Source organism: Manis javanica, chromosome 6 (genome assembly GCF_040802235.1).
Source record: "Manis javanica isolate MJ-LG chromosome 6, MJ_LKY, whole genome shotgun sequence".
In the NCBI taxonomy this organism is placed as follows: domain Eukaryota; kingdom Metazoa; phylum Chordata; class Mammalia; order Pholidota; family Manidae; genus Manis; species Manis javanica.
This window is the reverse complement of record NC_133161.1, coordinates 21,222,558-21,249,162: the sequence shown is the minus strand read 5'-3', so window position 1 is coordinate 21,249,162 and position 26,605 is coordinate 21,222,558. Positions and strand designations below refer to the sequence as shown.

The 26,605-nt window shown below is 49.9% G+C and overlaps 2 protein-coding genes and 1 long non-coding RNA gene across 5 annotated transcripts in view; 2 read left to right on the top strand and 1 right to left on the bottom strand.

Annotated features, from left to right (window-relative positions):
• Positions 1-4,556, top strand: part of CPA4 (carboxypeptidase A4) — a 29,857-nt gene extending 25,301 nt beyond the window's left edge. For all 3 annotated transcript variants that reach the window (XM_037019522.2, XM_017640378.3, XM_073238462.1), the window contains one exon: positions 2,192-4,556. Coding sequence is in view for 1 of the 3 variants with exons in the window: in XM_017640378.3 (XP_017495867.3) it covers positions 2,192-2,193 (2 nt within the window). In the remaining 2 variants the exon portion in view is untranslated. The remainder of the gene's footprint in view (positions 1-2,191) is intronic.
• LOC140849861 (uncharacterized) lies at positions 2,206-6,494 on the bottom strand. Its single transcript, XR_012132137.1, has 3 exons — positions 6,365-6,494; positions 5,764-5,816; positions 2,206-2,278 (listed from the first exon to the last, which is right to left on the bottom strand). It is a non-coding gene; the product is annotated as an uncharacterized lncRNA (long non-coding RNA).
• On the top strand, positions 5,770-26,605 carry CPA5 (carboxypeptidase A5). The gene is given in 15 exon segments (XM_017640380.3): positions 5,770-8,454; positions 9,589-9,670; positions 10,661-10,715; positions 10,718-10,794; positions 18,575-18,599; positions 18,602-18,672; positions 19,880-19,906; positions 19,908-19,979; positions 21,124-21,225; positions 21,585-21,695; positions 22,109-22,199; positions 25,265-25,414; positions 25,417-25,463; positions 25,748-25,832; positions 26,293-26,605. Coding segments are annotated over 15 exon segments (1,332 nt in total). The 5' UTR covers positions 5,770-8,305; the 3' UTR covers positions 26,481-26,605.

The following is a 26,605-nucleotide window of genomic DNA, read 5'->3' as shown; positions in this document are numbered from 1 at the left end:
TATATAGCAACACCAGTGATAACGGCTCATTGCCAATGGGTGTGTAAATATTAGCCTAGTATTAGCCCAGCAGTAGGCCAATTACATCATCAAGTAGATTAGGGTTAGGTGAAGATCCTAGTCAGAGGAACTTCTATTTTCCCTAAACTAGATTAATACGAAAGATCATTGCCTGATACCTTCACAGGTCTAGCTTCCAATCCCAGCCATGTCAAGTATATGGGGTCATGGGGAAAATGGAAGTTCCTGTGGCAGGATCCTCACCTGACCCTCAACTACTTGATGATGTAATTGGCCAACTACTAGGCTAATGCTTCCACACCTGTAGACAATGAGCTATTATTGAGTGAGTCACTATATAAAGAGCTCTACCTAGTGCTCTGGGCAGTGGCAGAGATGGAGGTGGGTTATGAACCTGTGAACTGCTGGATGCAGACGTGATTCTAATGCTCAACCTACTGCCATGAAAATATATCTGGGTATAAACCCTTTTACCCCAAGAACATCCGTGGTCATTTCTCAGTCTCACTGAGTCCATAGTGAACTTGTCTGAGGCTGAAACCCTCAGGCAAGACAGGGGGTCACCTTTGATTTTTGCAGGTGCTGGGGAGGCTACAAGTCTATTTTGGGTGAAGTTGAGTTTATGTTCCACATCTGGAATGTCCTATGTAGAATGCAGTTCTTTTATGTCACTATATTAAGACCAGTGATGAAGAATCATTTTTATTGTTATCATCATCATCGTAATCTTTCTGTTTGATGAATTTGGGAACTTTGCCAAACCAGGCAGTTTGCAAAATAAATTCTCCCTCCTATTTGTATTGAGCCTTAAATCATGAACACCAGCTGTTTCTTGTATTGGAAGTAAAGCTCCAGGTGTATTGGGGGCATCCAGAGAGCATGTGCAGTTTTCTCCTCTAGAATATGTGGGTACTTTGGTGCAGCTGGACAATTTGCTCCTTTAATGCAGAAAGTGAATCTCATAGTTTTTTCTATGTCCTACAAGGCCGAGCTTAGCAGCTGGTAAATATTTGTTGATTTGATTTGCTGCAGGGGCAGCAAGTTAACAACTGCATAAGCCACACTCACAACAAGTTAGGGCAGCAGGAAAAAAGTGCTCTTTTCCAACAAATATTATCAGTGGAATTCTGGAAAATAGATTGGAATGTATGTCCTGAAGTTCTAAGAGCATAAATTAAACCTTTGGAGATAAGGAAGACTTGATATTGGTTAGATTGTTTGCAGTTTTGTAATGATTTGTAGCTTTAAAATGCTTTTATCGATATTGGCTAATTAAATTATCACAACCACCTGGTGATGTATGCAGACTGGTTATTATTATCCCTGTTTAACTGGTGAGGAATAACAGTCTTCAAGAGGTGAAGTAACCTGCCCAAACATACACAAATGGAAATGGTGAAGCAGATTCCCAAGGCTAGCTAGCTCTACAGACTGCTGCTGAAAAAGCAACGGGAATGCCTTCAAAATGCATAGAGTTCCTTCATTTCAGTCCCTCTGAGTCTACAGCCCTGTGTTATCTGCCTGGCCCCTGGAAGCGTTTGAGTTTCCAGTTTTGCAGTGATGAGAGAGGCTGTGGGGAGGAAACAGGAGCCCGGTCTCCATGTCTGGCTGCCATTGCTGGCTGATGACCACAGTTGAGGGGTATGGTTCTTATGGGTCCACCCTTCTTGTGCCTGTGCCTGAGATTGTCATCCAGGGAGGATTGGAGTAATGTTTTACTTATGAAACATCTGGAATGGGCCAAAGACACTATTTCTCTCCTTTAGGGACTCTGTGCCCTTTCACAGGGAACAATCCACAGGACAATGTATCCTCATCTTCAACTATCAGCTTCTCAGATTTGGGGTGGCACAGCCACTTTTCTCAACAAGCAAGTAAATAAATTCTGCTTGAGTATTTAAACAGCTTGGTCTCCCACTAGAAAACCATTCACCCAGATTTGGGGTTTATAATCCCTGGAGGGCAGAGCCAAGGTTTTATTTATTTTGGATCCCCAACAGCTAAGCACATACTGGTGTCAACATAAAGGCATACTGAATGAAGACCTGCAGGGTGGGAGTTTCACATCTGACCCAGAAGAAGCCCAGTGTCTTCTTTGCACTTAGCTGACTGAGGCAGTCGCCCCTCCTCAGTTCTGAGCGCCTTGCCACGCCTTTGCTCTTTCATACAGGACGTGAGAAGCACAGCATCAGGGAAAGCAAAGACCTTCTGTTCCAACTTCAGCAAGGCTCTATTAGAAAACTCGGAGAAGCCAGACCTGGTGGGAAGGGAAGGATGACCTGCCTCGTCACTGTGAAGCGGTATTTCTAAAGGTATTTCCAGAGGCAGCTGGTGGTGAACAGGTACTGACCTGTTAAGGAGGCTGGTCAGAGAAGACACCAGATCTTCCTCCCTCCTCCCCTCCCACCCCAGGGCTATCAGTAGGATCAATATTTAACCTGCAGGTTTCTCTATGTCCTCCAGGCTCCCTGGTGCCTGAGTAGGAGATCTAGAAACCATTCTGTTTATTCTGGAAAACAAATGAAGAGGGACTTGTGTAGCCAGAAAGACACTTGAGCAAGCTGGAAAGTGGACAAATTGCACGGCTGGGGAAGGCCTAGTAATGAATAACACTGGCCCTGGGAGATGGTGTTTCCCTCCCACCCCTTTGCCAGGGCTGCAGGGTGGTAGAAGGGCGTAGGTGCCAGCTCTGAGGTCCCAGAGGCCGGTGGTACCATGATCTTTGGATATTAAACCAGGAGGTTGGGAGGAGATGATCTCCCTTACTCCCCAGGCAAGGAGAAACAGTAACAAGTTGATCAATGTTTTCCTGAGTTGCTCAGATCTGATGGGAGTATTTGCTCCAGTAACATCAGGATTTTACTTTTTATTTTTCTGACACTTGGACCAAGTTTGTGGACCCTTCACCAATTGCTACCATCAATAGTGAGCACTGTAAGGTTCAGAGTAAAGTTGTTGCTTAGGATTCAATGGTCCTGGGTTCTAAATCTCTGTTTTTCAACACCCTGAAATATCTATTAAATTTCTCATGATCTCAAACACCCAGGGTATCTCTGTGGTCCCAGGAAAGGATAGGCCTCCCTCAGTAAATCAATCAGTAAATAAATCCTGGGCTGTAGGCAGGCTTCCTGGGGTCACATAGATGAATAGGTTTCAGCCCCAGCCCACAAGCAGTTTGTTTCATGTTAGACTGATGGCTTATGAAGAATTAGAATCTATACAGTATGTGATGATAGAGGGAGGCACAGGTGTGATTACCAAATTGGAGATATGATAGGTCACCTGTGGCTGCCCCCACCCAGGATGGCCCCAGTGTGAGATTTTGAATGATGAAGAGGATTTAGAAACTCTAGGCTAGAGCACATTAAGCCACGTTTTCGTGGGTCATTGTTTTCTTGGATTTTCAGTACTCAATTTCCTCTGAAAGCACCTGTTTGGCCTATTTCTCGAAGGTGGGATACGCCTGGTTTTTTTGTTAATTCAATCACACTTTGTGTGTGTGTGGTGGGGAGCTGGCTCTGTTAAGAAACTGTGGTAAATCCTCTTGTTAATTTAAGAATCCTTTTGTAATATGAATGATGATACTCGTGTTTTGTTTTTTAAGATTACATTTGATATATTTATTTCCATTAAGCACCCAAAGGGGACTTTTGGAAATTAAATATAATTTAGTTTGGGAGTTTTATTTGCAAATGTTGGAGCACTTTCACTCGATCTCTGAGCCCCTCAGGGTGGTCCCCAACCAGAAGTGGGAATTAATACCTTTAATGAAGAAGGGATTCACGGCAAGCATCAGATTTCCTGCAACCTCCTCACCTGGCTTTGGCTGGTTAACTCCTTTATATCTTAAGTAACTCAGCTCAAGTGCCACTCTCTCTCTCTCTTTTTTTTTTTTTAGCTTTAATTCTTTTGTGTGTGGTAAAATATACACAACATTAAATTTACCACTTGAATCATTTTTAGTGTACAGTTCAGTGGCATCAAGTACGTTCACACCGTTGTGCAGGCATCAGCGCTGTTCCCTTTCAGAGGTCTTTCATCTTTCCCAGCTGAAACTCTGTCTCCATTGAACGCTAAGCCCCCACTTCTCCCAGCCCCCACCAACCTGGGGACCACCAATCTGCTTTCTGTTTCTGTATCAAATGGCATTTTTGAAACGTCACATTTATTTTAATTGGTTATACAGCACACTGTTTAAGAGTCAGCAAATTTTATAAGACATCATAAAAAGCAGCTGAGTCCTGCTCCCTGCACTTCTTCCCCCCACTTCTTGCTCTCCAACAACAACCATATTGAATTCTTTTAGTCTTGACCTTCATGTTTATAAAATTAGATAAGGTACTTATATTGTTACTTATTGGTTTTTCAATTTCAGGCCATTTCTATTGATTTTCCACTATGAAAAAAAAAGAATTTAGCTTTCCTGTATTTCCTTTGACATGTTTTATTGTGAAGTATATCAATCATATGTACAAGAGCCTGGGTAAAACTTCCATAGCCTGTTAAAAATAAAATTAATTGTCTTTTACCTGTTATTCGGCTTAAGAACAAGAACATGACACCATGTTAGAAGCCTGCATGGGCCCCTCGCTGTACTCCTCCCCAGATGAAACCACTAATCCATACGAATAATTTCCTTCCTTTTCCTTATCATTGACACTTCTGTGCACATTTCTAAACAATATATAGTTTAGTCTTAGCTATTTGATATGAATGTACATAAATGGAAACCTACATTGTCTGTTCTATTTCTTTCACTCAGCATTTTGAGGCCTCATCCATTGAGTGCATGTATCTGTATCATTTTCTCTGTTACATTCTGCATGAACACAGTACATCTCCATTTATTCAACCTTATACGTATGTCTTAGTGCACATGAGCAAGGGTTTCTCCAGACCATATAGCTGGGGATGGAACTGTCAGGGCACAGGGGGTGCAGCACATTTTCAACTTCTCTAGGTAACAGCTGTTTTCCAAAGGGATTGCACCAATTTAAAGTTCCCCAGGAGTGCTCCATGAGAGATTCTATTGGCTCCCCACCCTTGCTAACACTGGCTATTGACTGACTTTTTAACTTTTGCCAATTTGGTGCTGTGATGTCATAATTTCACTGTGGTTTTAATTTGCTTTTCCCTGATTACTAATGACTAGTTTTCATATGTTTGTAGAACATGTAACTCCCGAGAAATACCCTTCCTTGTTTTTTGCCCATTAAAAAAATCCATTCACAGATGTTCCTTATATATTGTGGATATTAATCATTCACCAGTTGTATGTGTTGTAAATGTGTCTTCTCAGTCTGAGATATGTTTTTCTACTCCTTGTCAAGGGTCTGAAGAACAGAAGTTCTTAATTTTAATGTAGTAGATTTTATCCACCTTTCTCTTTATGGAAATCTTTTTTTTCTTTTGTGTCTTATGTAGAAAAATTATTCCCTATACTAATATATAAAATATTAATATACTAGTATAAAATAAAATATTAATATATACTAGTATATATTAATATACTAATATATAAAATATTAATATAAATATAATACATAAAAATAATCTCTATATTGTCTTAACTGTGTTTTAATGTTGCCTTTTACATTTCAGTATTTTAATCTGCCTGGAATTGATTTTTATATGTGGCGTGACAGGGACTAAATTCCATTTTTCCCATATAGATCTATAATTGTTCCAGCAACCAGGGTATAGGCCACCTACTAAAGAACAGTAAATAAACAAATTGATTACCTTTTAACAGTAATATGGGAGCCAGAAGACTGTAGGGTAATGTTTCCATTCAGCTAAGAGAAAAAAACAATAAACAACCTAGAATTATACCCAGTAAATATGTTTCAAAAATGAAAGCAAAATAATTTTCAGATAACAGAATTTCACTGAAGGAAAGTTTAAAAATAAATACTTCAAACAGAAGGAAAATGATCCTAGATACAAGATCTGTTCTTCTAGAAGAAAGATCAAGAACCCTAGGGCCCAGGGAACTCTTCAGGGGAAAATTTGCTTATCGCTCAGGCAAGTTTGGCTTTTTCTTCTTTTTGGGATCTATGGATTCTTACCTGCATGACAACCCAGGGTTGCCTCTAAAAACTCATTAAGACTGTTGTATCCAGCAATTGAGTTGTTTCACTCGGGCAGACTTGTTTGGGTAGCACTCCACCCGCCTGCAGGAGATAAAGTCTGCCAACAAAGCCTCTTTGGGGAAATTCTCTCTCTCACTTCAGTCTCCACGGGGTCCATATCACCTGTCCTCATGGCACATCATACCTTCCCCTTGCAGCGCCTACACAAACTCTGTTTTTACATTTAATAAACTCTTTAATTGTCTACTTACCCCATTAGAAATCTGAGGGCCAGGTCTGTATCATTTTCTAGTTTACTTCTGCACTTTAGCAAGTGCCTGGCACATAGTAGACATTTACTGAATCAATGATCAGATGACTAATTCACTTCAAGAAGCCAATATTAGGTATTCGGCCGAGCATAGTTCTTCGTCTCTGCTTCAAATCCAGCCATTGGAGGTAGTGCTATAGGGTTGGTGAATTCCCATAGAACTGTGCTGCCTAATATGGTAGCACATGTGGCTATTTAAATTATTTAAATTAATTAAAATAAAAAATTCAACTCCTTAGTCCCACTAGCCACCTTTCAAGCAGCTATGGCTACCGTATTGGACAGTGCAGTCACAGAACACTTCCATTGTCACAAAGTTCTCCTGGAGCTGCCGTCATACATGCTCGAGAATTCCTACTGCCCCTCTCTCTTTCTCTCTTGCTCTTTCTCTCTCCCCACCCCTGAACCGAGTACAGGGAGAGTTGTCTTATTATCAGTGGCTTAAAATGATGCTTTTGAACCGGAAGATTCTGGGTACTTCTGGTGACTAGCACCATCCCACTTTTTTTCTTTTAAATTCCTGAGCTGTTGTTTACTAGTACACTCTTTTATTCCTATTTCTGTTAAAGCTGAATGTTACTTGAGTGGAAAGCCTCATCACTTTCTTTTCTAGGTCCTTAAGCCATTTGCTAGGGTTTCTGAGAGTTCCCAAAGCCAGGGGTCCAGGGGAGTTTGGTGTGTCTGAACAGCTGAACATGAAATAGTGGAGTAGGTCGGTGTGTCAGTAAGAGAGCTCCCCTTTGCACACATGGCCAGTTAATTGGCCATTCTGGGAGAGTATGGATGAGGAGCCGGGATTCTGAGAATCACTGGTGACAGTTACGTGGCCTTTTGTTGACATCCTCTGCTGAACGACTTTGCTGGATTTCGTCTCTGCCTTTCTTCTGCCTCCTGTGGATTTTCTGTTGGATTCATCACTCACCATTCAGGCATCATCGTTCACTTTCTCCTTCCAGTACGACTGCTTTGTGTACTGGCCTCTGCTTTATGCCTACTATTCCCAGACCGCAGAGGGGGCTGTGTGGGGCTTTGGCAGGACTGCGAAATTGACTTTGCTGTCTGTTGAGAACTATAGTAATGACTGCAGTGACCTTCTTGTCTAGCAGAAAGTGGTGACCACCTGAAGAGAGGGAAAAGGGAATCTTCACTGACTTCCTCCTCAAACGGTGGCGAGTTCTTTGTTCCCCTCTCTGTTCTCTTCTCTTCCCCTTCTCCCCCTTGCCCCTGGAGGACTGACCTAAGATGCAGCTGTGACTAAGAGTTAATGCTTTGAAATAACAATACTTTATAGTTTGCAGGCCTTGCCAAGCCAACTCACCCCAGTTGTCTCATCCACTACCCCCCAAAACCCTGTGAGGTAGGGAGGGGAGGTATCATTAGCTGCATTTGACTGATAAGTAAGCTGAAATTTAGAGAGATTAGCGCAGTTGCCCTAGATCTCTTAGACAGGAAGGCAGGACCTGGTTCTCTGTCTCTCTGCCCTGTGTTCTCTCAGTGGGGTCCACACCCTTAGGTGCAGGAAGGACATGGCGCCGGGAAAGTATGAGTGGGTGAGGGAGATGGCGAGCAGAGAAGGGAATTCAATAGGTAGGAAAGGAGTGGTCTGCTGGGACCTCTGGCTGCTCTCCTCTTTCTCTGGGGATGGAGGATTGGTGATCACAAGAGGCTGGCTCAGCAAACCTCCAGGGAGAGAAGAAAGCTCAGGGACTGGCCTCCTCTTCCCAGGAAAGGACTTGCGCAGAAGTGGGGAGGGGCTGCGTTAGCTCTCCTAGGGCTGGGGCTGCGGGAGTCACGGGCTGGGTCTCCCCAGAGAGAACCTGATGCCCACTATCAGGCCGGGCCTGCCGGCCTTTAGGTGCTGTGCTGCCCTGAGGCCTGGGCCATGCCTGGGCACAGGGAAAGGCCCCCAAGCGTGTCTGGAGGAAGAAGCATGCAGGGCGCCCCCGGAGGAGGCGTGGACCTTCGTCTGCCCTCACTCCTTGTGTGCAGTTTTTTTCTGGCAGCAGCTTTGGGCCAAATGAATTTCACAGGGTGAGTGGCTACTCCATGGGGAGGGGTCTGCCAGGAGCTCGGGGACTGGGTGTCCCAGCGAGGAGGTGGCTGTCCTCTGGGACCTGATCAGGGCAGAGGGAGTCTGGACTTTTGACCCCATCCTGAACCCACTGCCAAGTCTGTAATCTTACACACTCATGTTTGAAGGCAAGATGTAAAGCTTTATTATTGTCTTTCCCAAATCCAGAATTCTTTAACCTGGGTCCATGGGGAAGCTTTCAGGGTTCCAAGAATCCCCTGAAACTGTATGGGAAATTTTTTGTGTATCTACTCTTTTTTGGGGGGGAAGGTCTCACAATTTCCCTCCAATTCTTAAAGAAGTTAGCAACCCCCAAAAGCCTGTATACACGCCCCATATGGGTGTGGAAGTGGCCTCCTCTGAATGGCAAACGACAAGCACTAGTATTATACACCAGGCTCTCTGTGGTCCTGGTTTCTCAGCCCCCAAGAGCCCAGGAGGCAGCTAGTCCATAGCATCTCCGTAGCAGAGAAGAGGAGACACGGCTGAGAGGGCACTCCTTGTCCGCTGTCCCGGAGCTGCTCAGGCAGGGGGCCGATGCCTCGCTGGCTTCAGTCCCGGAGGTCACAGTGCTCAGTCACCTGGCCTCCACCCCATCTTGTGGGATGGGCGGGAGCCCAGCTTCCCCTCTGTAAGGTAGGACGAGGCTGCTCTCCTCTCCACGGCCTCAAGCTCTGGGGAGAAAAAGGCAGAAGAGGGTGTGGGTTGGGACAGACCGTGGCTTTGAGCCCTGTATGAGGAGCCCTTGTGCCCCCATGTCTGTTCCTTTCCTGGCCTCATTCTTTTTGCTCTCTTGCCCTGCCCTTCTCCATTCCCCACACGCCTTCCCCATCCTTCTTCCCTGTGTTGGCACTTCCCATCCATAGCACCATAGGCTTTACTGAGTCCCCTGGGTGGTCTGACTTGGCGCTGTATTAGCTGCTAGCCCCAGGCCAGAGGACTGGTATGCTTCCCAGAGCTGCTCTGGCTTTCCAGGGACCATCCTGCCGGGTCCCCTCAGCCCAGCCTCTTCACCACACTGCCTCCCCCAGGCAGCACAGCCTTGCAGGAATCCCTCCCTTCCTGTCTCTCTGCCCTTCCTGTCTCCTTTCCAGAGACCAGGTTCTTCGAGTCATGGCTAAAAATGAGGAGCAGCTTTCACTTCTCAGGGGCCTGGAGGGCCTGAAGCCCCAGAAGGTGAGGACTCCTCAGGGCTTGGGGACGTGTTGGACCCCCCGCTCACAGTGGCATGCACCTTTGGCTCCCTCTCCTCCTGCCCCCACCCCAAATCTGCCCTCCAGATGTCTCTGCCAAAGACGAGAACTGTGCGGAGAAATCAAATGTGACTCGTCCTCAGGAAAGGCTAGGAACACTTGTCTGGAGGGTTGTACCACGCTTCTGGCCTTCCCCTCTGGCCTGGGTGAGGGCTGCTCTGAGAAACAGCCAGCAAGTCCTGAAGCCACACGGCGGGCACAGCTGTCTCTGGGTGGGATGCCATGCAGCATGCAGACTGGACACATCTGTTTCCCAATTGAAGTGGCTTAGCTTGGCAAGCCTGTGTTTTATTTGGGTTTGTCCCTCTCAGCCTGAGCATTTGTTTCCGAGAACATTTTTCCTCTGCAACTATTCCACAGTGGAAAACATTTTCTGCAGCTATTATAATAGAAGGGTTTTGTTTGATGGTTGTTCAAACAACCAGATATTTCTGGCTGGGGCCCAAAGCCCCTTCTCCTATTTGAGTGCCTCTGTCAACCAGGACTCAGAACACTATACTAATGCTCTCCATTTTACAAACTGAAAAAATAGCTGTAACATTGGGATGACAGGGGGATCCGGCTTCGGCCTCTCCTGCTTCTCCGGGGCTTGGGGGCAGTGATGTCTCCCTCTTCTGACCAGGGTCCTTATCCATGTTAATGTGCCAGATGATGAGCCATCTCATTTTTGACCCCTGCTCAGGGCTCTGTGGACCAGGCGTTGCAATATGAGAGTGAGGCTGGGAGATGAAGATGCTTCACATTAGGGAAGGAAACTCAGGGACTTGGGGACTTTGTTTGTCCTGGTCTTTCTGCTTGGCCTTAGGATTTTCATTTTGGAAGTGTGGCCTTTAAACCACGTAAGAGAAGGAGATGATCTGACTCTAAGATGCATGTGAGAAACGTGCCCATTTTCCTTTCCTCTGTGAACAAGGTGGACTTCTGGCGTGGCCCAGCCAGGCCCAGCCTCCCTGTGGATGTGAGAGTGCCTTCTCTGAACTGAAAGATGTCAAAGCTTACCTGGAGTCCCATGGCCTCCTTTACAGCATCATGATAAAGGACATCCAGGTGAGGTCCCGCCCCAGCCGTGCACCTGGGGTCTTGTCCTCCTCACACTTTTCTGCTTTGGGCTCAGCAATGAAGGAAAGACATGCAGGGCTAGAAGTGGATATCCTGTTTTTGCATTTTTGTGAATCTGTCTTGGAAGCAATGAAACCTCACACCTCTCAGAGAAAATCTGCAGCTCACAGGAAAGGAGGAGACTGGGGAGAAGGGAGACAGGGGGAAAGAGCTCAGGTCTTTTCTAGGCACTGTGGGAGGCAGCTCTGGACGGCTCCCTTTGCCTCTCTGACCACTCCCTCCTGTCCCTGTTGTGTCCCTGTTGTGTCCCTGCCCTCCGTACCAGGGAACTGCTTCACTCCAGAGAGGCAGGAGGAGGCCCACGAAGGCAGGCGGAGAGCTCTGCTGTGGCTCCCCTCCACCCGCACCGCAGGCGCCTGTCCTGGGTGCCTCTCCCAGGCAGAATTCTCCCAGGGGAGCAGGCCTTGGGTGGGGCACCCAGGCTCCCAACCCCCGCCTGTCACTGCATCTTTTCTGAACATCATGAAATTTTCTGTCAGTTGTTCGGTCTTCGGGGTTATCCCAAGAAGCCTCCTTCCTAAAGCGATTCTTTTAGGTGCCATGCATTGGCCAGGCCTCCGCTGCTCCCCTCTGCAGATGCTGTTGGCTTCCTATAGAATTGTGTCCACATAGACCCATTCCCAGTCATGTTGTGCTGCAGCTCATCTCCTCCCAGGACTGAGTGTGGGAAGTTTCCGGGAGCACACGCACTCCGCTCCGGGGCCCGGGACCAGCGCATTTGGCCCCATTCCTTTCCCATGGGCGCAGGGCTGGGGCACTGAGGTCCATTCAAAGACCTTTATCCCTCATCAGGCACATCCGTTTCCCACTCAACACGGTGGAGGTGGGAGGTGGAGGGGTGGCCTATTTCTCTAATTAAATCCCCCGCCCATAAAAGTGGGGAGACTCCCCCAGACAGGAGTGGCTACCACATCAGAAGAACTCACACTCAATTCTCATTTTTAGCTCATGCCTGCATTTTGAAGTTTGCATTTCCCTGCTTCTGCCCCTTCTGGAAACCTGTAGCATTTGGCAAAAATAAATGAGGAGGTCTCTAAAAATTTTCTGTTGCTCTCAGCACATCAGACTGGCCTCTGAGACCCTGCCAAGCCTCCCTGCTGGCTCCTCCGGAGCTGGTGGTCCTCGTTCTCCCCAGCCTGGCCTCTCCGCTGTCCCTGGCCCTGGGGTCCCCCACGGGGTGTGTGCAGAGGGGGCTTGTCACTCCTCTCAGTCCAGTGCTCTGGACTGTCAGCCCTCACCAGCCAGGCAGGGTTTTCACCAAGTCTGCCTGTAATGCATCGAGCTCTGACTGTCACACTTGAGATCACACTTTGGCTTAGTGGGAGCTGGGAGTTGTGGGGAGGCTGCTGTGTTGAGTTGATTGGTGGTGGTGATGGGGGAAGGTGTCCAGGAGGAGGAAACCTCAGGGACACCAGCAGGAGGGGAGGGCTTGCACCCCTCCGTTTGTTGGCCTCCAGGCTTTAGCTTTGGTCATTGATACACAGGCCTGACCTCCCTGCCTTCTGGATCTTCTCTGCCCCAGGATTTGGCACCATGCCTCCCTCATGCGGGGCCTCAGCCACTGTCTGCTGAATGAATTACTCTGTCGGCAGGTTCAGGAAGGGCACCTTACTAATATGTTGGCCTTTGTCCCCAGAATCCCTCCCCTGTGCCCCTCAAGGGCCAGGATCTTGCCCCTTATCTACCCTTATACCCAGTGCCTACTGTAGGACCTGCCACTTAGTTGGGGACTAATAAATGGGAGCTGAATTAGTGGATGTGAGTAGGAAAGGAAAGAGGGGAGGGTGTTTGCTTGATGGCACTAGGCTGAGGGAAGCGCACAGAACCTGGCCACTGGCTTTCACGGTGGCCTGGGGTGCTCCAGAGTTCTGAGGAAGGGAAGTGCCCACCACCCTGACCTGTGATCAGTGGGATGCTCAACATAGGAAAAGTGTTTCATTCATTCCACCCACAGAGCAGAGGCACCTACTATGTGCGGGGTATTGGGCAAGATGCTGGAAACAGAAATATAAGAATTATGTCCCTGTATCCAGGGGAGCTGGACTGTGGGGGGCATGGCGTAAATCAGTGGTTACAGTGGAGGGGATGAGTGGAGGGGAGCACACTGCCATGGGAGCGGGTAAGAGGCCCTGTGAGTGAGGCTCTGGGAAGGCGTGTTTAAGGAGGGGCTGGAGAGCTGCGGGGGAGGGGCAGCCAGAGGAGGCAACCCCGATGCCGGACCAGATCGCAAAGCCCATTCTCCACCCATTCTCCACCCGGTGAAGAGGTCTACATTTCATCCCGAAAACCATGGGGGAGCCGTCGGAGGGCTCTGACATGATCAGATTTGCACTTAAGGGAAGTCCCTCTGACAGTGACAATGCTGAGCTGGGGACAGGAGCAGGAGAGCCTGGCAGGCAGGAGGGTGGTGAGGAAACTGCAGTGGGCCGGGCAAGAAATTATCTGATTCCAGGAGAGCTCTATTTGCATTTAATTTTTCTTCACCTCCTCCTCCTTTTCAGCCCTTTGGTGGTTTTTTTTTTTCTCCCTAGGATGAGTCACCATGGAAAAGCTTCACTTGAGCAATCATCTCTGTGGATTTTAATGGCTTTTTTTCTGAGTACAGAATTAATAAATATTCATGTTAGATAATTTGGAAAGTAGGGGAAAGCACAAAGGAGAAAACAAAAATCACCCATGCTCTGAGCATCTAGACCAAAATACAATTTAGCATAAATATTGCTTTGCTAATTTTCCCCTCTCTACTGGATCATTCCCATTAGCATACAAATATCGGTTATTCCTCTCATCTTAAAAATATCCCCTCTGGATCCCTTCACTTCACCTCCAGCCATCACCCCATTTCTCTGCTTCCCAAAAGGGTAAAACTTCTGAAAATATTGACTACACATGCCATCTCCATCCCTCAGTGAGGCCGACTGACCTTCCCTCACTCCACGGAAACTGCCCTTGACAGTGGAGCACACAGGTCCCAGGCCAAACTCAGGGTGCAGCTCTGAGTGCGCACTGGCCTTCATCTTTCAGCACAGCTGGCTGCCCTCTCCTCCTGCAGACACGTCTCTCTTGGCTTCTGGGACACCGCACTCTCCTGGTCATCCCATCGCACTGACTGCGCCTTTGCGTGTTGTTTTCCTGGTTCCCTGCTCTGTCTTCTGACCTCTCCTCTGTCCCCTCATCCAGGATCACAACACGGAAGACCTTCAATCTCCCGAAGACTCCCAAGTCATAGCTCCAGCCAGGCTCATTTACCTGAGCTGAACTCCAGACTCCTAGGTCTGACCACCTACTCAGCACTTCCCCCAGGGGGTTTGATGGACACTTCCAACTTCCCAAGTCCAAACAGAGTGCCGCAGGCCCCAAACCTGTCCCTCCATGGCCTTCCCCATCTCCGGAAATGGCAACGACCATCCTTCTGGTCACTCAGACAAGAAACCTAGAGTCAGCCTTGACTCCTGTCTCACATGCCACCCCCAGTCCGTCAGCAAAGCCCATCAGCCCTCCCTTAGGATGCATCCTGTGCTACCTCCTTGGGCCAACATGGCCCTGGCCCCCTCGCACCCCCCGGGTTTTCCCAGTAATAACTGCTCTCCTTAATTCCGCCCTTGCCTCCTTACTGCCTCATCTCAAAACAGTAGCCAGAGGGGTCTTTTAAAAAAAAGCAAGTTCAATTAGGTCCCTCCTCTGCCTGAAACCCTCAGTGACTTCCCACTCAGAGTAAAAGCCGAAGTCCTTAAAATGGCTATGAGGTGGTGCCCTGCTCTGTGCCCTGCCCTGCATCCCTGACTGCCCTGTCCTGGCTCACTCTGTTCCAGACGCCTAGACCTCTTTGACATCCCTGGAACCTGCCTGACCCATTCCTGCCTCAGGGTCCTTGACTAGATTCACACCTCAGGTCTTCGCCCTTGCGTCTTTAGAGCTGCAATGCTGTGGCTGCAGAGAGCCGGCTGCAGGGTGGGGGGCCCCTCACTGCTCTCCAGACCGTAGTCACGTGTCACCTCCCCACCTTATTTTGTGCTGCACCCTTCTGCCCCCACACTCTTCGATCCCTTGCTCCTTCTGCTGCGTCACCTTTCCCCTTGGCACTCACAACCTTCTAATCTTACGTAACTTACTCACTTATCTTGTTTATGGTCCGTTTCCCCTACCAGACTGTGAGTTCCACGAAGGCAGGCAGTTTTATTTTGTTGGCTGCCACATCTTTAGTGTCCAGTGTGTGCTCAACAAACACTCCTTTGCTGAATAGAAGAGACTAGGAAGTGGAAATGTGTTGGCTTGTGCTGGGGTGGTGGCAGCTCTGAAGAGGAGAGGAGTACAGGTGGGGATGAGTGTAGGGGAGGGCTAGGGAAGGCAGGGCCACCGTGGGCGGGGCCCTGCAGAGAGACCGGCTCTGGCTGCTCCCAGGGGGCAGGGACAGGGACTGGCCCTGCTGTCCGTCCTGGGAGGGGCAGGTGCTGACTCAGCCGCGGGAGCGTGAATCGGGGCAACCCGCCGCCCATGTCCCACAGATGCCACTCCCCTCCAGAGGAATCCCGATTTCCCGGCCAGGCCCTGCAGTGACTGTTCCCTCAGAGACCTGGGTTTGGCCCAAGTTGCTATGACCTGCCTGTCATTGTCATCATCATCCTCACATTGTGACTAACCCTTACTGCATGCTGGGCAATGTTCTAAGATTTTTGCATGTATTAACCCTTCTAATCCTCATGAGAACACTTTATGTGCTAAGGTATGTGATAACACGGCCACCATTTAATGAAATCACAGAGAATTTAGTAATTTAGTAAACTGAGGCACAGAGAAATTGGTAATTTGCCCAAGTTAGCGACCGCCAGGATTTAATCTGAGGCAGCCTGGCTCCAGGCCCTGCACTCCGCCACCTGCCGCCTCAGCCACTGCTGTTTGTGTGGTGGTGAACTGCCTTTTGGGCAGTGAAGCAGTGAGGCTACCATTCAGCCTTGACCTCTGACAGAGTCCATTCTAAGAACCCCAGATCTGTAGGCGCCCCTGTACTGGCAAGGACTGTGAGTGCTACTAGCCATGCAGCCGGAAGAAAAGGCCAAGGATGTGTGAGGAGAGGCGACTGCTGTCGTCACAGACGGGAGTCAGAGCTCCTCTCCTGGCCTCCTCCCGGGGGCTCGGTCCCCTCCCCTCCCCCATCCTGGAGGTGCTGTTCTTTGCTTCAAGTCCCCATCCTTCCTTACCCTTGTCATAAATTAATTCACACCAAGGTATTCCTTTCCCTGTCAGGTTTTATCTTCCAGGGAGGCAAATGGCTTACTTCTGAGTTATATGTGTGTGTGTGTGTTTCTCTCTGAGAAGCCTGACAGGACTGTAATTAGGCTTCCCTGAGCCTGTGGCAAGACTGCATTCTTAGCTCTCCCATCCCCTCCCTCAGCCCTGGGAAGGCAGCAAACATCTGTGTATTTTTCAGGCCAGGGTAGATTAATGTTCCTGGAACTGGGGCCCAGCTGTGAGGGCTGAGCATTCCCAATTTGTCAGCGGATGTCATATCCATTCACAAGGCTGTGACAGTGTTAAAGTTATTTGCATTTTGGTGCTGACTTCGCGTTTGCCTCCAAGCTGTTCTGTGGAACAAAGGACAGCCTCCTGGGAGCCGTCTTCCTGTGGGGGTCCCCGGGCTGTGGGGATGAGCTGGGTCCACTGGCCCTTTCTGCCTCTGTTCTCCCCCTTCACTGTCTCAGTCCTCCACCAGCCCCTAGAAAGTTAGACAAGTGGACCCTCCGACTTCGTTAGGGTGGGGTCAGAGCAGGGGCTAGACCAGCTTGCTCTCTTCCCTGCAGCTGCTCGCCACAGCTGATAGCGCCGGCCCAGAGTGACGGGCACGCATCAGTCATGGGGGGCTGCTGAGATTTCCATTGGTTTCCTGGGAAAAAGACGAATTCCTTTTGTTTGAGCTTCCCAGGGTGGTGTTTGCCAGCAAGGGCCAGGGTTTCTCTGGCCAGCTCTAACCCAACCAGCAATCGCAGCTTTGCACAAATGGGAATGTCCTCAGCCCGGCCAGTTCAGCTGGAAGACACTGCAGTTAGAATTGCCTAGCGTGTAGTGGGTGCTCAAAACGACATAAAGTGCAGCCCAGACTTTGATTTCTGGCCTCGTTTTTAAATCTGTGAACTTGAGGGTTGTGTGCAGGCTGACTGGGGCGTCAGGGTGAGTGTGTCCCTGGGCAGTGGCCAGGGGGTTGGGGGTGGCTCTGAAGAGTCCATGGCTGCTACTTTGCTTTAGTCATTAGTGCTTTTAGTTTTAGTATTATCTATTCATTGAGAAGATATTACTTATTAAAGTAAAAAGCACGTTGCCAGAATGTAAAAATAGAGAAATGAAAAAAATTGCTTAAACTCGTCATATCTTTATCCTAACATATTGGTTAGCATTTTGGTGTATTTTTGACATTTTAGTGTCCTGTTTCCTATGTGCCAGATATTGCTTTTTCACTATTTTAGAACACTTTTTAATTGCAAGAATAGTATGATGGACTTTCACTTGTTAGCATTTTACACATTTGCTTGCTCTCTGTACACACACACACAGATACACACACACACACACATACGTTTGTTATTCTGGCCAGCCTTTACTCTTGTCAGCTAGCTAGCCTTAAAGAACCCAAGGCTAGGAACTAGGATATCTGGGTTTTTATCTCAACCCTGCTCCTTGTTCGCTTTGCCGTTAAGTCCGGTCACCTCTCTAATCTGCTTCATCTTTAAAACATAAACAGTTCATTCCTGCCCTGTCAGGCGGTGATGGGGGAGGATGTTGCCTCATAAAGGAAAGGCTCTGGCCTGAAGCGACACATCTTCAAGACTGACTTGTGCCCCAGAGCTGCAAACCAGGTGACCGCGGCTGAGGCCCTCTGCCTCCCCAGCACCTTCTGCGGTGACGCAGCGCAGGTTCTTCCCATGTGACACCGTCGGCACTGGGTTCTGGGGCTCCTTCACTCCCAGGAGGCCCACCCAGCCCAGGCACTGCCCTCTCTGTGGTCAGTGGGAAGCCCCATGAGGACTGCGTGCCACTCCAAGCTGACACCTAAGGACATTCCTTTGGGTCACCTATATGTTTGTGTTTAAACTGCAGTTAAGATGTTGAGTGAAAACCTATTGGTCCATTAATCATAAGGGTGGTTTGGACTGGCTTGTCCACACCTGGCTTTCCAAAGGGCTTGGACACCAATTGTTTAGGCTACTTCCTGGGGTAGAGTGGATGTTGTGGGTCGGAGGAGCCCTCTGCTCCCCAAGGGGTCAGTGTACATGGTTCAGCCTGGGCCTTGACTCAACAGAGTGTTCACAGAGGGCGAAGCAGTGTTGGCACCAGATCATGAGCATCTTTTCCAGGACACTTCTGTCTCTGGCTTTACATTTTATTCTATGAGATGAATAGGGCAGGTGTCGCCGTCGCAATTCTGAAGCTGAGAAAACAAAGGCCAAGCTTGTGCAGCAGATTAGTGGCAGGGCTGGACTTAGGATGCAGCTCTCCTGGCTGCTGCCCTGTGCTGCTTTGGAAAATGGCAGCGTTCTCGCCAAGCAGAAGAATCGCCCAGCAACCCAGCACCTCTTCCTGTCACACAGCTCACACTCATGGTGGCTCATTCTTCTGTGTCAATCCTGTCTTTGTGCACAACCAGCCGAGGCAGGGCTCAGAGAGGGATGCCTGGCCCAGCCCTCCCGTCCCTCCCAGCGCGCCTCCTGTCTCCCAGGTGCTGCTGGATGAAGACACAGAAGCCAGGGGCAATCCTGCCAGCTGCAGCACAGCACCACTGGCTTCAGTTACTCCTCTTACCACACCCTGGAGGAGGTAGGCCTGCCGCGCTGCCCTGGGCTCTGTGGCCCCTTGGGCCCTCCGTGTCTCCAGGCTCAGGCTGAGACCGCTGATGGATTCTGGGGCCTGTGAGGAGCTGTGAACTGACACTTGGGGACTGTAGAACAGTCACTGGGTGAAGTCTGTTAGGGAGACAGTCAATCTCAAAGAAGTTCAGGAGCCAGGATTCAGCCAGAGGGGACTGAGGCTCAATAGTGCAGTGCATGGCAGCCATGGGACCAGAGAAATGGAGCTACTCCGTGGAACACTAGGACAGGGACCCATTGCTGGCCAGGACAGAGCAGACAGAGGCACCTTTACTTTGTACCCAACACCCTGGCTAGGCTCCAGAGGCCATGACCTCTCCACGACCATCACTAGTGTTAGGAGGCCCTAGCTATGAGCACTAGAGCGTAGGAGGGGCAGGAAGCCAGGCACAGTGGAGAGCCATTTTGTAGAATAAAACAGAGTTGCCTTCAGTTGGAGAACACCCATGATCACAGTTAGAGCCAGCGAGGGCCGGCGCCACTGGCTGTGCCTCGCTTATAAAGGAGAGTAACACAGGGGATGTGGACACCCAGTTCAGAGAGACTCAAGGTGCAGGTCCCATTTCCACGTAAAGGACGTGACATTATTGAATTGTCCACCCCCTGTTATTATCATCATCAATCACTCTTGCCATTTCACAGGACCTGTAATAGAGGATCCATTTTCTTTCATGTTTGTTGATTCAATTATATGTATTGAATGAATAAGAGAACACATTAATATACTCTGTCAGTCTTTATTGATGTCAGAGATAAATAACCCTGCCTTCAAGGAGGCTTAGGATCTAAAAGGGAAAGAATCCCAAAGCAACGCTGCGATGTCTATGAGATTTGCTAGGAGGATGGAAGCAAGATAAACTTCCAACCAGAGAGAGCTTCGCGGGCTGACCTGGGGGACTGAGAAGGCTGGGCACATGCTGATCTTCTGGGCAGAAGGTTCAGCTCTGCACTGGAGAGAAGCCTGGGAATCCAGGCCCACCACAGCTTGTGGCCTTGGGCCTGGAGGGCAGCTTCCAGTTTTTGCAGTTCTTGATCTGAGTTCTTTTTGATCCTCAAGGGAGGTGGGAAGGCTTTAAGGAGGGTTGGGATGGAAGGAGAGTATTTGGAGAGATCCTCCCCCTACTTAGCTGCCCTTCTGATAACCTCCTTCATTTCAGATATATAGCTGGATGGACAGCTTTGTTAACTGAGCATTCAGATGTCTCAAAAATTCAGATTGGCCACAGCTTTGAAAATCGGACTATTCTGGTTCTGAAGGTAAAGCTAAGCAGTGTTGACCACTGTCTGCAGTGAGAGCTGCTGGCATAAGACCGCACTCCTGTGGGGCTACTGCCCGTTGGAGGTTTTATGGAGAAAGAAGGGTAGACTCCTGTTCTGAGGTGACCCACAAACTTTGGGACTGTGCTATTCAGGGACCCGCCCCTGTGGACAGGTGACAGTGCAGTGACCTGGCACATCCTAGCACAGGAAGGAGGTGGAGGGTTGTTAGGGAGATGGGACTGCAGAGTGGCAGTCGTCACCCTGGACTTGGGGTGTGAGTGGGGGTGAGTCAGCGTTCTTCCTGTTTCTTCAGTTGCTCCATTGGTTAGGTGGGAAGGAAGGCCTCATTTACAGCATGTACAGAGGCCTCATTTTTGAAAACTGAGAACGTCTGGCTCAGACAGCCCCACAGATTGGCCTGAGTCCATGGGGAGACCTCCCAGCCCTTTGCAGGGGCCCCTGGAAACAGAGTTTGAGCACACATGGAAGCAGCAGGGCCCTTGGCCATGAAGGAGGCAGGATGGATAAGGGTGTGGTGTGTGCCCTAAGGGTGCTCAGGGGCGGGGACCAAGGGAGGGGGCAGGCATTTGACGTCTTGCTCTCAGAGCAGAAAGGGCCGCCTCTCCCAGCATCCTGCTGGGACTTTTCTGAAGGGCCAAGAGGTTGCACCCGACTTGGGACTTGACTTGGCCTTTCCATGCTTTGCTTCTCCTCAGGGCTGTCTGTGTTTTCGCTTTAATGTCTGAGACCCTGCTGCTCAAAGTGGGGTCCTCGCACCCGCATTAGCAGCAGCCCCGGGGAGCTTGTTAGAGATGCCCAACCTTAGACCCCTCCCCAGACCTGCATGTTAGTAAGATCCCGGGGGATTCACGGGCCCTTTAAAGTTCAAGAAGCACTAGTCTAAGATTCTTCTAAACCTGGGAAATTCTGTGCTTCTGGCTAGATCACTTTGCTCTCCAAGAACAGCACTGTGTCTCTAGGGCCCCCACGTGTACTCATGGGCTTATGCACAGGTACCTGCACATAGCCCGGCTACGCTGGAGGCAGGGAGGCACATCTGGGGCCTCCTTCCGGGCAGCCTAGGTAGAGCCCTGTAGTTGTCTCGGTTTAGAATTGTTTGGGGTCTGATGCTTTCTCCCAGTTCAGCACTGGAGGTTCCCAGCACCCTGCCATCTGGATCGACAGTGGAATTCACTCCTGGGAGTGGATCACTCATGCCACTGGCATCTGGACTGCCAAGAAGGTCAGCAGGGGTGATGGGGGCCGGGGCAGAGGAGGGGGCTGCTAGACTATTTAAGGGCACCACCAGTGTAGAAATGATATTTGGTTCATTTAAACTCAGGGTGCCTTCTCCCCTCCTGCCCTTTAGGAGAGCTGCCGTGTGCTGCAGCCTTTTGCAGCACAGAGCCCACACCTACCCTTTGTCTTCCAGCTGCTTAAAATCCAAGCCTTTGGTTGTGCGTGCAGGATGTACCTGATGGCCTTATGCCACCCCTGCCTGCAGCCACTGGCTGTGCAAAGGTCCTGCTCTGCTCCACCTCAGAGGAGAGCCCAGCAGGGCCCCCATCCTTCACTCTGAACCCACGCTGCCCTTTGTTGCAGATTGTCAGTGAATATGGCAAAGACCCCATCCTGACAAACATCCTGAATGCCATGGACATCTTCATGGAGGTTGTCACCAACCCTGATGGGTTTGCTTTTACCCACAGCATGGTGAGGGCACCTGGGAGGGAGTTAGGGCTCGGGGATCAACTCTGGGGGTTGGAGGAAAAGTCCCTGCAGCTTCAGGAGGCTGGGCTGAGGTTCCCTGGGGGCCAGCCCCTCAGGGCTCCTTGCAGAGTCTCCCTGGGGCAGGCGGCTGCTCAGGTGCTACAGTTGCAGCTTGTGCCCTGTGACCTGCCTCCTGCTGCCCAGAGAAGGCCACTGTTGGCAGCCTCTGCATGGGCCTCTGCCAACACCTGAGCTTTAACCGCAAAGTGCCTGCTCTGCCCCGTGCCAGCCTCAGGGCCTCCTTCCCTTGGCCTCTCCCTGTCCCAACGAACTCCCCTTCCTAGACCAGGATATCAGAGGCTCCCACCCCTGGCAATGGGCCCAGTGAATGAGGTCAGCTTCCTGGGCTTTCTCAGAATCGCCTGTGGCGGAAGAACAAGACTACCAGACCTGGAATCTTCTGCATGCGTGCGGATCTGAACAGGAGCTGGAAGTCAGGCTTCGGAGGTAAAGCAACCTGCTGGACCTGGGTGCAGGGCTGGAGAAGGACCTCTTTCTTGGCACATCTGCCACATGGTCAGATTCTATTGATTCATAACTTTGGAGGCAACATAGTTAGCTAAGGCCAGTGAGTCATGGCCAGGGACAGGCAAACATGTGCCTAGGATCAGCCGTGGGATTCAGGAAGAGGTTGCACCTGTGTGTAAATGTATGTACATGCTAAACTTCATGGGGAACAGTCCCTTGCATGGGGACTGACTGCAAGGGTCAAATCCTAAATGTGGCACAAAGTAGTCCTGCTGGTTGTTCAAAACCCAGAGTTTATGATGACCCCAAGATGTCTCTAGCCCTTCCTTGAAGGGAGCATGCCACACAAAAAAATGCTTCCAAACTCATTTCCTGAGCGCCGTGCCTTGAAATCTGCTCACTGGGGAGGCCAGAACAATAGTTCAAATAGAGAATAAGCCAATTCCTTATCATCAACACTGATATGAATCTGGTTTTTAATTCTGACCCAATCAATTACTTAGTAACTCTGGGCTGATGGGCTGGTACATATATGCAGGGCCGTGTGGTTCCAGGGAGGGTGGGCAGCTTCCTTGGTGTGCTTCCTGATGTCTCCCTTACCATGCCAGGGCCATAGGAACTGTATGAGGAAACTGAAGCCTCCAGAAAACGAGACAAGTATGTGGACCTGGGAATGCAGCACTTTGATGGAGGGAGTGATGGGTCTCCAGACGGGGAAGTCATGCATGGGCACAGCCCTCGGCCCATACTACATGGGGCATTGGGGTTGGCTCTGTAGGAGGTGGTACCATGCTGTTGAAAAACAAATCCACAGATGGGTGGCCAAATCAATGAGATACAGAACATTCTAGATCTGGATGCCCACTGCTTTGAAAACCTGGCTTGAGTGTGTTTTCATTGAAAAATAAGGACAGCTCTGAAGCATCCAGAGTGAGGTGGGGGGTTGCCTAAGAGTCTGAGGCTGTGTGCGTAACCATTTGTGTAAAGGAACACAACTGTATAAAATTAGGCATGTCTACCCCCAAGTCACCAGACACTTGCCCCAAGTGGACATCCCTGTAGGGCACTCAGAGCTGGCTCAAGTGAGTACCCAAAGACCCCAAGATGGACCTGCTAGCAGAAAGGCTAATTACCTCTTAAAGAAAATAACTTGTGGATTTCACCACAGGGGGAAATAAAATCAGTATACATCATAATGTAAAAAAAAAAAAAATGCCCAGTGGGGGAAAGACCTCCCATAATTCCACTACTTGAAGATTACTGCTTTTAATAATTTACCATGTCCTTCCAGAGATTTCCCCGTGCTACAAATGACATTTTTAGAGAAGGAAAAATAAATAGCTAATGAATCCATTAGCAGGTACTTGTGAAACAGGCAGGCTCAGAGGACTCTGAACGTCAGAAGCAGGCAGCTAATTCCCATTTGGTCAGGCAAAGATTAGTTTATGCTGCTTAGCTCAAACCAGAACTAATGGCCTGAAGTGTTTCTCCATATTTGGGCAAAGCCACCTGGTCGTTGGCAGGGGAACCGCTTTCCATGCGTGGGCTGCAAACGCAGACAAAGCTTTCAAGCCTCCCCCGCCCTGCTCATCTGTTGCCATTTGTCATTCATCAAGTGTAGCAGGTGCAGAAGCTCAGGGCAGACACCACAAACAGGGCTGCTGTTAGCGCGACTGCAGCGCAGCGCAGGGCTGCTTCTCACCCCCTTGCTCCCTGAAGGCACATCCCCATCTAATCAGGGTCCCCAGCCCAGGCAAGAACCCGCAGACCAAGAGGGCACCGAGTTCCCCAGGTGACAGAATTTCCTTTGGGTCTGCCTGTGGCTAGAAATAGCCTGTGTCTGGGTTAGTGACTCAGGAAAAGATTTTGTTTATGGTTTCATTATTGCCTTAATTTAACTGCTGTGTAATGAGTAATCTGTGGGCCTGTGCCACCCTCCTCTGCAGTCCTAGGGAACTGGTCCATGTACCCCAGCTGTCAAGCCATCCCACACCCTGGGGTCCGAGAGGCAGGGTGCTCTGGCATCCTTAGGAAGCTTCAGAAGTTGGGGAGATCCCTGGTCTCTGGACCAGGTCTGTGTGCAGTCATTTCAGGGAGGAGGACCTCGGACAGCTCTTTCCAAATGTGTCCCTCACCCACAGATCTTGCCCAGCCCAGCCCTCCACAATTGGCCCTTGAGGTAGGGGAACAGGGGGAAGAGATGGGGAGCAAAGCATCTAGGAGGAGATAAGGAATGAAATTTGTGAACAAAATACTTTGCCCTCTCCCCGACCTCAGGCCCCTAGGAAAAAATGTCAAAGACCAGCCTCAGGCAACTCTGGGGCTCTGTCTTTTTCTCCTGCCCCAGTCCATGTTGCCCCTGTGGCTAAGCTTGAGCAGACACCGTCCAAGCACCCAGCTGACCCAAGCCTTCTCTCTGGCAATGGAAGGTCAGCAGAAAAGGGTCTGCCCAAGGGGGTCACTACTCATTGGGGAAGTTGGGGTTGGAGACCTACAGTTTGTTCTGGAAGCAACTGCTGAGACAGGCCTGCCTTTCTAATGGAACCACAGTCAGAACTCAGCCAACAGACAAGCCAAGGCCGCTCCCCACAGACTTGCTGAGTCCTGCTGTGGCTACGCTCCTCTGTTATAGCAAGACCAGGGTGAGCGTAACAAATACCTCTCCAAATCTCTGTGGCTTAACATAGTCAGCGTTTCTTTTTCTTGAGCACAAGTCCAACGTGAGTCTCTGACTCTGCTTAGCTGCTCTCTTCCAACGGTGACACAGGAATCCAGGATGCGTGCTCCATCTAGAGTTTTTTGTTTCCAACCACATGGACAGAAGAGAGTGTAGAGAAGTCATGCTTGCTCTTAACAGCCTTGAACTAGAAGTGACACGTCACTGCTGCTCACATTCTTATTGGTCAGAAGTAGTCACAGGGCCTCAACCAGTCTTGCAACGGAGACTGGGAAATGTAGAGGAATCCATGGATATTTTGTGAGTACTAAGTGTCTTCTCAAACCTGGGAATTTGAACCCTTTGGATGGTTTTGCTTTATTTTCAGGAAATGGTTCTAACAGCAACCCCTGCTCAGAGACTTATCACGGGCCCTCCCCTCAGTTGGAGCCAGAGGTGGCTGCCATTGTGGACTTCATCACATCCTGTGGGAACATCCAGGCTCTGATCGCCATTCATAGCTACTCTCAGATGCTCATGTACCTTATGGCCATTTGCTGGCACCTGTTCCAAACCAGGAGGAGTTGGTGAGATTGGCTACGAAGGGCTTGTGGGAGGCATCCGCAGACTCCCAGGGGGTTCAGACCCTCACTCTGCAAAGAGGGGCTAGACCAGTTGACCCCATGGTAGGGTGGAGGAGGGAACTTACTCTCCTGTGTGATCAAGTTCAAAGCCGAGGTGCTCTACTCCCTTCTCATGAGAGCCACCTACCCGTTAACTTCCAGGACTCCTAAGTCCCTGATTCTCAGCAGCTGGTGAGGTTTCAGGGTTGGAAGTCCCGGCCTCTCACCCTCTGGATGTAATCTTGCAGTACAAGCTTGCCGAGGACGCAGTGCAGGCCCTGCAGAAGGTCCACGGGACCGAGTATCTGTACGGCAGCATCAGGCCCACCCTCTGTGAGTGAGCCTGTGTCCAGCTGCTGCTTCAGGCCCCACAGCCGCCTGGGGCTGGGCAGGTGCAGGCTCTTCACTGACTGGCAGGCCTGGTTGGCCCCAGGGAAATGCTGTAGATCTTACCGAGCTGGGCCAGAGCTGGCTTCCACATCGGCATAGATGGGTCAATGGAGGTTCCCCGAAACAGGCAGCTGTTTCTTTGCACATTAATGCACAGCTCCTAATTCCTTGAGGGGAAAGACCCTAAATCTGGTGGCCTCAAGGAACTTTCTTTTTGCCAGGGCAGAGAGTGGGCTAGGTGGGCAGGGTGTGGTCCAGGCTGAGGCCAGGGCCAGGGAGCTTGGTGTGGTCTGTGGGGGTGGGAATTTGGCCCCCATGGTCTGCTTCCCACTCAGGATGCTTCTGCATACCTGTGGCCACACCTTCTTCCTTCTGGGGCATTTCTTTGTCCTTTTGTATCCAGATGTGGCCAGTGGGATCGCGGTGGACTGGGCCTGTGAGAGTGGCATCAAGTACGTCTTCACCTTCAAACTCTGGGACACCGGGCGCTATGGCTTCCTGCTGCCAGCCTCCCAGATCATCGCCACAGCCCAGGAGATGTGGCTGGCCCTTCGGACCATAATGGAGTACACTGTGACTCACCCCTGCTAGCAATGTTACCGGGCACAGAGCAGGAGACAAGGCCTGGGGCTCCTCCCAAAACCCAAGTCAGGCACCCCGTCCTCACACGCCTGCCCTTAGGTGACCCCTTAGGAAATAAAACAATTTTTAACAGG